The following is a 13,481-nucleotide window of genomic DNA, read 5'->3' as shown; positions in this document are numbered from 1 at the left end:
TGGACAGCCTGGGCCTGCGGTGCCCACACCCACCCCACCCCACTCCAGCTGAGGCCAGCGTCCTCAGGTGCTAGTCCTCAGTCCTGTGTGGGGTGCAGCGCATGGAGCTCCAGGGACACCTCCAGCCGCTGTGTGGGCAGGGCCAGGGTCACAAGAGGGTGAGTGCAGGCAGGACCTCTCCAGGCTCCCGGCATGGAGGGGGGTGCACCCCAGCTTGGGTGGCAGAAGCCCAGGCACAGACGGTGTAGGGCGAACACGGAGGCATTTGGAGGACACCAGGGATGTCTGAGGACAAAGGGTGCTGCTGCTCAGAGGGCCTGAGCCAGTGACTGATATGATGAGGGTGCCCAGTCAGACACAATACCCAGCTGCGACATGTGTGCACTGGCTCCGACAACTGCATACAGCGATGCAACTGCATCCCTCCTGTGCACACGAGCACCCCTCCCATGTATGCATGTACCCCCGCCATGCACACACTACTCCCCTGCACATGCACACGTGTGCCCACCTGCCGTGCACATGCACCCCTCCCATGCACACGTGCACCCCTGCCGTGCATACATATACCCCACCGTGCACAGGCACCATCCATGTACACACACACACTGCCACATACATGCACCCCCCCACCATGCACACACACTGCACCCCCACGCACATGCACACTCCTGCCATGCACGCGTACCCCCCACATGCACACGCACACCCCCACATGTGCACACATGTCCCACCATCCACAAAGAAAAGCACCCATGCACGGAAGAAACCCAGGCCATGGCCAACATGATGGTGGAGCCAGTGGGATGTACTATGGGGCCACTCCCCCGTGGCAACCCTGTGTGTTCAGGGCCTTGTTCCTCAGATGCTACTGCTTCACTTATTTCATAAACCTTTAAAACTCTGTGTGTGCCGAGGAGTAGTTTAATGCAGTGTGACTGTCCCTCTGTCCCTTGCGTCTGGCTCCCCGCTGCACCTACACCACACTGTCCTCTCTGCTGCCCCTGGCAGCACAGGTATCCTGTGTCCACCCAAATCATCCTCTGCCCACAAGCCATGGGAACGTGTCAGTGTCCACACGGGCTCACAGGTGCACACCCAGGATTGTCGCCATAACATCTCACCGTGTCCCGGAGCACAGGAAAGGGGGTTCCTTCCTCAGCTGTGGAAACATACCACACAGCCGCTACCAGTGAGACACTGGTGCACCAAAGGCACCCAGGTCAGTGGGATGGATGCGAGAACCCCCAAAGGGAACCCACGTATGTGAGCCCAGGACACCTTGCAGACTGGAAGCTCAACTCACTGGCCGACTACTTGGTGTGGCACAGTGGAAGGACATAAAATCAGGCTCCTCCGCCCTCAAAAATCTGATCCCACATTACGCGAGAGCATACTAGATGCGCTCAAGAGCTGATGCAAAGCAACAATCGCCAGGCAATCGAGAGACAGCCTGGGTGATCTTCCCGGCAGACCCGGGAGCCAGAAACCAGAGGTGACGAGAGACACACTGAGAGTCAGCTGCAAAATGACCTCATGTTGGTGGCAAATGACACAGTGACCCAAGAAAGGACCAAACAACAGAGCGGGGAGCCCGTATCTTCAGGGCAGAAGGGAATTACCCACGCCCGTGAACATCTACAGACGGGCGAGGAAGGACACGGGCCCAGAACACGAGTGGATGATTCACACACAGAGGGATCGCTGCACCTGTGAGCGAAGAGCCCACCTTGGCGGCGCGGGGGCCCGCACGTCCTGCAGCTCTGCCCCTTGCAGGCCGACGGGTCAGGCAGTCCCCTCGTGCCCGCCGCGCTCAGGGCGGGCACACGGCCTCACGGGGAGGCAGCAGCTGTCAGACACCCGCGCAGATGCATGTGGCACAATCTGTAGAACAAAGAGGCGCCCCCCCACCCCGACCCAGCGGTACCTCTCCCTGAAGGCCACGCACTGAATTACAGCCCCTGCGTGTGGCCGCCCTATTTAGGGCAGCACTGTTTACACTGGCTGCGTCTTCCCTTCCTGTGGCGTCTCTAACAAATGACCATAAACTGGGTGGCTCAGAACAACAGAAATCTATTCTCCCACAGTCCTGGAGGCCGCAAGTCTAAAATCGGTCTTGCTGGGCTGAAATGATGGGGTCAGCCGGGCCGTGCCCCTCTGGGGGCTCTGGGGGAGGACCCCCTCCCTGCCTTCTCCAGCTTCTGGTGGCTGCCGGCATCCCTTCATTCGCGGCCATGGCATTAGTCAGGGTCCCCAGGGGCACAGAATCGATGGGATGTACACACAGAAAGAGATTACTTATTATAAATCATATCACACGGTCCTGCAGGCTGATTGGTCCTGATATGTGCAGTCGGCAAGCTGGACACCCCAGGGGAGCGGAGGACATGAGTCCTAGCTGCAGTCCAGATCTGGGAGCCAGAGACGACGGCGACCCAGCTCAGAGCAGCTGCGCAGCCTGCACGGGAATTCTCACTTACACCACCTCTCAGCTCCGTTCAGGCCCTCGACTGATTGGACGAGGCCCACCCTCATTGAGGATGACAATCTGCTTTACTCGGTCTTCTGATTCAAACACTAATCCCATCCAGAAACACCCTTGCAGACATGCCCAGATCCCACTGGACCAAGTATCTGGGCACCGGCGGCCAGCCAAGCTAACACCTAAAACCAGCCACTGTGCCCACGCAACTCCGACCTGTCTTCTGTCCTCACGTCATGTCCTCCTCTTGTCCTCAACGGCCTGACTCCTGCCTCACTCTCAGAAGGTCACTGTGGTGCATTGAGGGCCCACCAGGCCACCCAGGATCTCGTCCCCATGTCAACACCCTTCACGGAACCACACAGGCACAGACCCTGTGTCTAGACAGAGCTGCACCCAAAGTTCCAGGGACCGGAGCCTGACTTTGTTGATGGCCGTTCTCGAGTTCACAAGGGACCATAGGTCCAATCTGGGAGCGTGGGTGAGTGGCTCCGCGTGGGACCCAGTGCTAGGTCATAAAGGAACCCTGGCCAGGGGGTAATCATCCCTCTTCCCAACCCGATACAGCCACGAGGACAAGATGCAGCACCTCCTGTCTGTAACAGAGGCACCGGCCTCTCTCGGGTTACAGGGAGGCAGGGTGCAGACCCTGGCTACTGTGTGCCTGCAAAAATGAGCATCCCCTGGCCTCAGATGGGGCGGGGAGGGGGGTCGTCCACGACCCCAGGTAGTCACTTATCCCTTTCCTGGGAGATAGGCACGAAGAGTGTCGGTGCTGAGGTCTGCCCCAGAGCAGGGAGGCGCCTCCTTCCTAAGAGCCCCCCGCTCCCACACCACGCAGGCTGTGCACCGTCCTAACAGCCAGCCAGGGCTCCCCTGTGGCTGGCTCTGCCTCCCCCACACACCCCCTTCCCCCCGCCAGCCTCCAGAGGCCTATGTACCCAACAGCTCGGAACTCCCTGTGGAGCTCCACCGGGGTGCACCCTGGGACGTGTGCCCTAAGCAGCCCACCCTCGCCGCCCCGCACACACAGCCACCGAGACCCCTCCCCACCTCCATGCACCACGTCCCACCCCCGGGTCGTAACACGCTCCCCGAGGGCCGCCCATCCTGATTCCCACACAGCCAGCTTCACCTGACGGATAGACGGACAGATGGATGGATAGATGGAGGCTCTTTGACAGCAAGCAGCCCACCCGTCTGGAGACCCACACGCTGCTGCAGCAGGTGCCCACCCATTGGCAGGTCCGCAGACATCGTCCAGTGCCAGGCTTAGGGCCCCAGGCCTTCCTCCCCTCCATGCCTCACCTGACCCCGAGCCTGCCACCCCACCTCCCAAGGTTGAGACACTTCCTAGGGGCTCGGGGAGCTGCCCCCACGGGACCCTCCATGCTTCCAGCTGCTCTGCCCAGCCCCGGGGCATCCTCGACCCCCACCCACCCCGATCAGTCAGCAAGTCCCCCAACTCTGCTCCCGGGGAAGGCCCAGCCGGCCATCCTCCCACCCTGGCTGCTGTAGCCAGCCGGCCTGTGCCACCACGTCCTCTCCAGACCACCTCGCAGCCCCCCTGCCCCCACCATGTCCCATGCCCCAGAAGCCGTGGGCCACCCAAACCCTTGGCTCTGGGCTCCCACCTCGGCATCCCCAGTGCCAAGCAGCTCCCAGGTCCCTCTTGTGCCCGAAACACGGGAGGCCCGCTGCAGCCTCAGTGCCTTTGTGGCTGCTGTTCCCTCCCACCTGGAGCGCTATCCCCAAACCCAGGCGCAGCCTGTCTCCCCTTCCCCAACCACCCTCCTCAGCGAGGCCCTCCTTCCCGGTGCCCTCCGCTGGGCTTCCCTCCTGTGCTCCCGGGACCACCTCATGGCTCGTAACCCACTTACTGGTCCCGCGGTCTCTCCGTCCTCCCCGACACCGGAGTGCACACCCCATGCAGAGGCCCCAGTGCCCAGCAGGGGAGGTCAGCGCACAGACGGGGTCTGGAGGGGCCAGAGGGGAGCCGGGGCTTGCCGCCCTGGGCCGGCCAGGCCATCCCAATGCCGCGCCCAGGCCGTGTGTGCCCCAGACAGCAGCGGGCCGAGGGGAGAGCCTGGGGACGGGCATGTAGAGGAGAACGCGGCTGACGCCCCAGCAGCGGGTGATGAAAGGCCCGTTTCACTGGCTTCACCCACGAGCATGACAGCAGCGCCGGAGCAAAACGGGCCATTGTGGGATATAAATAGCCCAGCCAGATGTGGACCCGCCTGCAGGGTGCTCCCCAGGGCTCCAGCCCAGCCCCCCATCAGCGGGGCCCCGGGAAGCCACAGCAACCCTGCACCCAGAGACAGGACAGGGTCCCCTGCTGACCCCCCTCCCGCCAGGACAGGGTCTTGTGCCCATCCCCCTCCCCCCAGGACAGGGTCCTGCGCCCATCCCCCTCCTGCCAGGACAGGGTTCCGTGCCCATTCCCCTCCTGCCAGGACACAGCCAGTGGTTTGCCGATGCCACTGCCACGCAGCGTGTGCAGGAGGTGGTCGTGTAGAGGCCAGGCTGCGGGCCATGGCTCGGCCCCTTATGCACAGTACACAGGGACACAGGCTCAGGGATCGGGGAGCCAGGGTGGCCCTTCAGGGACCGAGCACGTTCACAAAGCAGGGGGCTGGGTCCCCCCGCAGGAGATGCAGTCTGAGCACCAAGCCCATGTCTCTGGCAAGGGTTGCCCCCCATGAGTCAGTGCGGCAGGGATGCAGGACCAAGGAGGCTCACAGAGGCTCTTGCCCTATACTCCAGGCCCCAAGGATCCATGACGAATCAGCATCCCCACCCCGGGCCGGCCTGACAGATGCGGGAAGTCACAGAAGTGGTCCAGGGCGCCTGTGTGGCTCCGTCTCTGAAGCGTCTGCCTTCAGATCAGGTCATGATCTCAGTGTCCTGGTATCGAGTCCTGCATCGGGCTCCCTGCTTGGCAGGGAGTGTGCTCCTTCCTCTGCCCCTCCCCCTGTTCGTGCGCACATACGCTCGCACTCTCTCTTTTTCTCTTAAATAATAAGTAAAATGTTTAGAAAAAAAAAAAAAGCAGTCCAGATCCGTGCTTCCAACAGAAATGCCAGGTGAGCCACATGTGTCGTTTCAGATGCACCCAAAAGTCACATTGAAAGAGTAAGAACAAACAGGGGATGTTAGCTCTTAGAACATATTTCGTTTAGTCCAATACACATCCAAAGCACGATCACAGGAAGCTCCCAGCATCATGAACAGAACCACCTCCAGTCAGTCCCTCCTGACCCTGGGCCTTTACAGCCTGTGCTGTTATCCACGCCCATAGCTCTCACCGGCCGCTGCACCAGCTCCGTGGCCCCATGGTGTTGGACTGTGCAGCAGGTGTGACGCATGAGCAAGTGGTATCATCCCCGTGAGGCTCTGATGTCAGAGCCAGTGCAGGACCAGCTGTGGCCGACAGCGTGGCAGCTCCTGGTCACCAAAGACCCAATGGGGTCAGCGCTGTGCGGCTGTCACAGCCAGAGGGCCTGCCCCCCAGTCCTGGCTCCAAGGAGCCCCGGCCTCAGCAAGGTGCACCCACAGCTTCGCCCACACCTCATCAGCGGCCTGTCGGTTGGCTTGTCGCTCAGTCTGTACCATGGGCCTTGGGTTGGACTTTGGGCTAAGATCATGTGCAGACCCGAGTTGGGAGGAAGTTGGTTCCACACTGATGTTAACCAGTCGTGAGATGTGAGCCCCTCACGTACACAGTCTTCAGACACGAAAAGTCCAGACCGCTCACCGTCAGATCAGCGCCATGGGACCCAGGGCGCCCTCAGGGGTGGTCCTGGGCCACGTGGGGGTGACCGCATCCGGGGCTGCAGCTGGACCACCAGACAGACCCTCCCAGGTCCTCAAACACACACAGCAGTCCCTCTCCCCGCGCTGCAGGACACCGCACGCCACCTGCTGTGCACGAAGCACCCATCCCACAGACGGTGGCCCCCCCACAGATGGCGCCCCCCCCACCCTAGCAGCCAGGTGGCTCGCGCCATGGCTCGGCAAGACCGTGGGATTGTTAGCTATCTGGCGCCAACACAACAAAGGTGCTCAGGGCAGGTGGCTCTCTGCCTCCCATCAGCGCGTCTGCCCAGGCTGTACGACTTTGGGTGTAACAGAAGAATTGCAGGTGAGACATAAAATTACATCCACTGCAGACAGGCGTCCCTGTGGACCCTATCCCAGGAAGCCACGGAGGCCCTCTGGGCCCGTTGGGTCACATGCTCCAGGGAAGCTCACCTACAGGTGGCACCCCCTGCACCCCGACCATCGGCCCTCGAAGCCAGCCTCCCAGACGGCTGGTCCCTGTGACACGGGCAGCACCCCTTCGGGGTTCAGGCTGTGTCTCTTGGACCCTCGTCAGACGGACGGGCCATGCTGGTGAGGGAAGGTTGCCTCCACTCTGTCCCCACACAGAGAACCCACTGATGCAAAGCTTCCTCCAAACCACCTCAGGCTAGAAAAGCAAATCCCTCACGTGAGCCGCTTTTCTGCTCGAACACGCATTCTAGAATCTACTTTTAAATATAAGTGTTCTCTTTTAATGTGCCTTTTGCAAGCAGACGATTTGTGATGTGAAAGGTTAACGCCAGAGCAGGGGGTTTTCTGACATGGGAGGGAGAGCCCCCTTGGCCCCCCGAGTCAGGGTAGGCCAGGGTAGGCCAGGCTAGGCCCCCAAGAGCCGCAGCAGGGCAGGCTTCCTGGGGAGGATGCGGTGGGGGGACTCAAACCTCCCATGGACTGCAGACTTCTGGGGCTCAGTCTCAGGGGTCATGTGTGCAGGAGCCAGGGCTCCCATTACCAACAGGAAGCCTCTTCTAGAAGCAACACGGCCCAGGACCATCCGGAACCTTGCAGAGGCCTATGCTGGCTACGGGTAAGGACTGGGATCGGGGACAGGGGTTCACAGCCGAAGTTCCCATTCCAGTGGACACTCAGTAGGGCATAAAATTAAGAGAGGCCCTGGAGAGAGGATTAAGAAACATAGCTCGGCCCCCAGGATCCCTGGGTTAGAGATGCTGAGCACACAGCGGCTGAGCACACAGCGGCTTCTGTGCACATGCAGCCTCCCCGGGGGGCCGAGGTGCGGTTCTATAGCAGACAGAAGATTCACAGGCTGGATTTAAGGGACACGGGGTAACAGTCAGTGACCTGCTTCTCCTGGCAGCTGATTCAACTCGGTCTGGTCAGGATGGGAAGCTGTCAGGCTTGGCTGAGACCCGGCTACAGCTCCAGAAGCTGCAAGCACCCTGACTCCACCTGACGCTGTCTGCAGAGCCCATGACGGGTGCGGGTGCGGAGCCGCACAATGAACACCGGGCGGCAGGCCCTGGGAACTCAGCTTCTCGCCGGTGCAGACGTGGGGACATCTCACCAGCTCCACCCTGAAGCCCAGGTATGGTGCAGAAAGTAGGGTCCCTGGCCATTCAGTATTGACAACAGGGGCACCTGCCACGCTAGAAGTGGTCCCCACACTCTCGCCTCGTGTGGGCGTGAACAGCAACGAGAGACTGACCCAACGCAGAGGTGGTTTTCCTGGTGGCACATCTACATAACACGAGCCCTGCCTTCTTTACAAGACAGAATCTTTTATAAGACGATGGATGTGGGGGCCTAGGGGGCTCAGTGGGTGACACGTCTGCCTTCAGCTCAGGTCATGATCTCAGGGTCCTGGGATCAAGTCCCACATTGGGCTCCCTGCTTGACAGGGAGGCTGCTTCTCCCTCTCCCTCTGCTGCTCCTCCTGCTTGTGCTCCTTCTCACTCTCCCTCTCAAATAAATAAATAAAATCTTTAAAAAATAAAGCTGTTGGAAAATATTACAACCGAGGGAATGATCACAGCCCGAGAAAGCAGGCTGCAGTCAGGGCGGAAGCCCCCCGCTCAGAGCAACCAGCCGACAGCAGCCGGCACGGAGGGCTGGCCACACCGTCCAGAAGCACCTGCAGCTCGCACCTGCTGCAGCCCACACAGCCCCTGCCTCCGCCACGCCAGCCCTCCTCAGGGACAGGCTCCGTCCCCCAGGAAGCCACCCCGTGGGGCCCTCAGAGGCTTCCTCTTTCTGCTCAAAGTCACGACCCCTCGTTTGGTGCTGCTGGTTTGGGGAGAGCCGGGCCAGACCCGTCGTCCCCACGCACTGCGGGGGCAGGAAGAGCAGGAGTCACACTGACACACGTCAAACCTGCTGGTCCTGCTGTGACTCAGGCCCCTTGCAGGTTCAACCTGCACAAAGCAGAGGCTTCAAACAGAATCACACTTGAGTCTTGCATCTGCTGGGAGCAGGGGGTGCAGGGGCCGGGGCGGGGGGTGGTCCGTATCCTCCTGGAGGACAGGCCAGGCCAAGTCCTGGCCACCACCACAGGGGCCCAGCGCATCCCGCAGAGAAGGTCCTGCTCTGCTCAGCAGATGCTCACGACTACAATGCATGCCCAGGGACGCCAAACGATGGAGCATCTCTTGCCTCTTCTCAGATCTACTTCACTGCTTGGCGCTGAGCCCTACCAGCTGCTGAAAACCTCTCACACGGTCGACACAGCCCCAGGCACATGAAAATGACCCGGTGCACACTGTCCCAGCACGGCAGAGTGCCAGCTGGGTGACTCACCTCCACCCAAGAGACAAGACTGGGAAAGTCCACATGGGGTGCTTGCCCTGCCCCCCATGACCGGATTCTCAGCCCTCATGTCCCACAGGGCGCAGGCCAGTGAGGACCTCAGGCCCACTGGAAACTGTGGCTCAGCCAAGGGCAGGACAGTTGTCAAAAGGTCGTTTAAAAAAATAACCACGGGTTAAAAATGTTGTTTGACTCATTACTCATGAGGAACCAATGAGGTGTTCCAGACTCTTCAAAGGAGAAGTAGAGAACGGACGGGGGAGGGTGGGGGAGGCGGGGGGTGACCGCCTGAGGGGGACGGGACTTCCCTGGGATGACAGAGTGTCCTGGAACCAGGCGGTGGCTGCACCACACTGGGAATGTCCCAAATGCCCCTGGACTGTGCACTGAAACATGGTCAGCCCCATAAGACACTGGGTGAAGGAATCCTGGAACTGCCTCCAGCAGGTGCAAAGCGGCCCTTCCCGGGGGACGAAGTCCACGGTGCGGCCAGTGGACAGGACACATGCGCATCCCTGCCGAGGGGTCCGTCCACATGGCCTTTGACTGTGTGCAGCGTCGGAAACTGGACAAAGACAAATGTCAGGGGCTCTGACGCTCCACTCACACCCGCTCACTGCACCATCCCAGGTGGGGAGCGGGGAGGGGCGGGGCTTTGGGACCCGGGCCAGGTGAAGGTGCAGAGTGAGATGGGGAGGAGTGTGCGGGGAGAAGGAGCCTGGGGCACGCTCCGGGGCAGCTGACACGCAGACTGCCAAATGCGCGCACAAAAGGAAAGATCCCCCCACTCCCTCAGAAGAAAAGCCACAGTGACGGCTCAGGTCTGAGCTCACCCATCTTCCAAAATAAGGAAGCCTGACACCAAGTCATCTCTAGAAATGCCTACTCTGTCTGCCAGATGAGACTTCTCTCCAGGAATCTCCAACGCCACAGGGAAGGCCGCCCCTTGTGCGAGTAAGGGGTCCCCGCATCCCTACAACCCCTCCAGAGCATGTGCACCTGCCTGGACACGCTGACGCTCCAGACCACATGACGAAAGTGACCGTTCTCTCGTTCAGAGAGGCCATCCAGGGACAAGAGTGGTGACTCGCTTCTGTCCAGAGCACACACCGCATCAGGTCGTGAGGGCACGTGCTTCCTCTGCACGGGGCCAGGTGAGGGGACATCCGGATGGAGGCCCGGGGCACCCAGGGAATTGGTCCCCTGTCCTCATGAATAGCTGAGCAGGCGACTGCCAGGCCACAGGCTCTCCTTGGAGGTGTGAGAGGAAGACGTCGAAAGGTGTGGACCCCGCGTCAACAACCAGAACCTTCCGCAAGGGTGGGGCTGCACTTGCACGGCCCTTGGTCCTCTGTCACCACATAACCAAGAGGCTCTAAGCCATGAGCTCTGGAAAGCATGGCCCGAACAGAGTTGTCACTCTTTTACAGCACCCAGAATGCAAGACTCTCCTGTCACCAACCTCATGGGAAAGACCAAATTATTAATTCACAGAGTTAACGGCACAGAATCTCCATGAAGAGGAGGGGACACCCCTCTCCTGTGCCCTGGTCTGCCTCCGTCCAGATGGCCATGTGTGGACTCTCCCCGGGAGAGTGTGCCCTCCCAGGCCCGTCTCCTGAGACGTCAGCGTCGGACGACCCTGGGCTCCCACACAGGGTGCCCCTCGAGGCAGCTCGCGGCCTTCAGTGCCTACGATCTTGCGCCCAGGAGACTGGCACCCGCAGGCCCTAACTCTCCTAGTGGAGGCTGATCCCAAATCCCTCCTTTCTGGACTTCCTACAGGAAACACATGCTACTTCTATAATGAGGCTGGAAATCACACCCAGAGAGGTTACTTGTCTTATCAGCTGCCTCAGGGACAGGGGCGCAGGGAGCACACCCCACACCACCACAGCCCCTCAAGGTCCGCACCATTGCTGAGCCTGGGGGACTTTGCCTGGAGTTTCCCAACACAGGCTGAGCTGCCACGGGACGGACAGCGAGACAAGCGGCCGAGGCAGTCCCCGTGTCGGGCCCAGTCACCCCCATGCACCTGGAAATCAGGCAGAAACCGTGCACCTCAGATCTGCAGCAGGGCCCACACGGGACAGCACGTTGCCATGACAGATCATTCTGTGTCTGCAAAATCTCATCCTCCTTCTATTGTTCATAAATCCCTCCCCTGCCCTAAAGCCCTGAGTGACACAGATCTTTTAATTGAATGAAGCAAAATAATTTTGCTTGAGGAATTCCTAAAGGGCTCTGACCTTTGCTCCCCCAGGAGATGACGCCCTAGGTCAGCATCTCCGGTCTATAGTCTGTGTCCCCCACAAACTCCATGCTACACCCGACGCCCCATGTGATGGTGCGAGGAGCTGGGCCTGGGGTGCTGACAGGGTCATGACAGCAGGGTCCCAGTGGATAGACTAGTGTCCTTTAGAGACCCCAGGAGCCCGGCCTCCTCCACCACAGGAAGACATGGCGAGGCGCCTGGGCTCTGGAAGCGCTGCTGGCACCCTGGGCTCGGACTTCCAGCCTCCAGGACCGTGTGAAATAAGCGTGTGTTGTTGAGAAGCCACCCAGTCTGCGGCAGCGAGAATGGACTAACATAGGAACCGAAACCCACAGCTTTTGTCATTTTGGAACATCTACCTTAGGGTTCATGATGATCACATGGCGTAGCGTATGTGTGAAGATGTGCTGACACATACCTTGCGCTCCTGGCCCAGCCCCATGAACACCAACCAAGCAATCGCTGCTTAAACCTCTAAAAACACTGGAAGCTCTGTGTGGACGTATTTTGCCAGGGGGTAAAAATCAGCAGCCCAGTTGTGGCCTGATTGGATATGGGAGGAGTGGGTGTTAATCCGCAGTGTGGACACTGTGCCTGGAACGGCCCCCTTGAGTGTCCAGAATCAGGGGCAGACTCGACCCACCCTGTCAGGAGGCTCTCCCCAAGGGAAACTGCTCCCAGGCACCAACCTGGCGCTTCTGCAAACACATGGAGATGCGCAGGTCACTGGGGTACCATGCACTAACTTTCCGCCTCTGGGCACCAAATGCTGCCCCATGGGATCTCGTGCACTATCCCCTACGGGGTACCTGGGAACCCAGGAACCCTGCTTAGGGGGACGACCCAACACCTTCAGCTGCTGTAATACCCTGTTCCGAAGGTTGCGTTTCAAACACAAGATCTGACTCATTCCCAGTATCTGGAGAAACAGCTGCTACCCCTGCGGACCCCAGAATCAGGCCGACAGGTAAGGAAATCTGCCGACCCCGCTGGGCATACCCAGTCAGAGACATGCTGGGGATGCTCTGATTTCTCAACGACCTCAGCACACCAAAGCTTACCCACAACAAAACGGACAACCTGAACGATACTGTAAGCACCCAAGAACGTGAATTTGTAGTTAAGAACCTTCTGGAGAAGACAAATCCAGACCCAGATGCGCTTACCGGCAAATTCTACCAAATGTTTACAAACACACAGAAGTCTTACGCCATCTCTTCCAGAAAACAGAAGAGGAAAAAAGTTTCCCAACCTCAAGGAGGCCAGCATTACTCTGAGAACAAAACCAGACGAAACCAGCATAAAAGATCGCAGAGCAGTGATCCTCATGAGCACTGACCCAAAAATCCTCAAGAAAATATTGGTAAATGGAACCCAGTAACATATGTAAAGGCGCGCCATGACCCAATAGGGTTTATCCCCGGATACGAGGCAGGCTCAACATGTGAAAATCAGTAGATACAGCATCCTGGGGGCCCACGGAAATAAAAAACACACGAGGAATCAACTTCTGTAGGAAAAGCATCTGACTTAGCTCACTATTTACTCACAAGATCTCTCAGCAAACCAGGCAGAGGAGGCGCGCCCACACCCACAGAGGGTGTCTGCAAAGAAACCCTCAGCAGACAACGAGGTAGCGTGTGTGTGTGGGGGGGTGGGGGACACTGAACGCCGGGCCCTAAGTCAGGGCCAAGGTGGGACAGCTCCTCTCTTTGCGCCCATCTGACTCTGTAGAGAAGGAGCAATAAAAATATATAAAATGCATACAGATTAGCAAGGAAGAAATAAAAAGGCCTTTTCAGAGACGGCAGGATTGTCTATGTTGAAAAACTGAAAGAGGGACGCCTGGGTGGCTCAGTGGTTGAGCATCTGCCTTTGGCCCAGGGCGTGATCCTGGAGACCCGGGATCGAGTCCCACGTCGGGCTCCCGGTGCATGGAGCCTGCTTCTCCCACTGCCTGTGCCTCTGCCTCTCTCTGTGTCCCTCATGAATAAATAAATAAAATCTTTAAAAAAATATAAAAGAACCATACACCAAAGGCCACTTTCACTGTCTATTCACGTAAAATATAAAGAAAAAAAAGAGTAGAAGGACCTC

The 13,481-nt window shown here is 59.1% G+C and overlaps 1 protein-coding gene across 3 annotated transcripts in view; it reads right to left on the bottom strand.

Moving 5' to 3' along the window:
- The window catches only part of SEMA4D (semaphorin 4D), a 63,379-nt gene extending 54,152 nt beyond the window's left edge, over positions 1 to 9,227 (bottom strand). Inside the window, exon 1 of one of the 3 annotated variants that reach the window (XM_038527312.1) lies at positions 9,101 to 9,227. In XM_038527312.1, the coding sequence (XP_038383240.1) occupies positions 9,101 to 9,135 (35 nt within the window). In that variant the 5' untranslated portion in view covers positions 9,136 to 9,227. Of the gene's footprint in view, positions 1 to 4,362; positions 4,544 to 9,100 lie in introns of those variants that run through there. The other 2 variants (XM_038527314.1, XM_038527311.1) reach the window with 2 other exon arrangements.
- Between the last annotated feature and the right edge of the window lie 4,254 nt (positions 9,228 to 13,481).

This window comes from Canis lupus, chromosome 1 (genome assembly GCF_011100685.1).
Source record: "Canis lupus familiaris isolate Mischka breed German Shepherd chromosome 1, alternate assembly UU_Cfam_GSD_1.0, whole genome shotgun sequence".
Lineage (NCBI taxonomy): Eukaryota > Metazoa > Chordata > Mammalia > Carnivora > Canidae > Canis > Canis lupus.
Note: the sequence above shows the minus strand (reverse complement) of the source record. Positions and strands in the feature narration are given on the sequence as shown.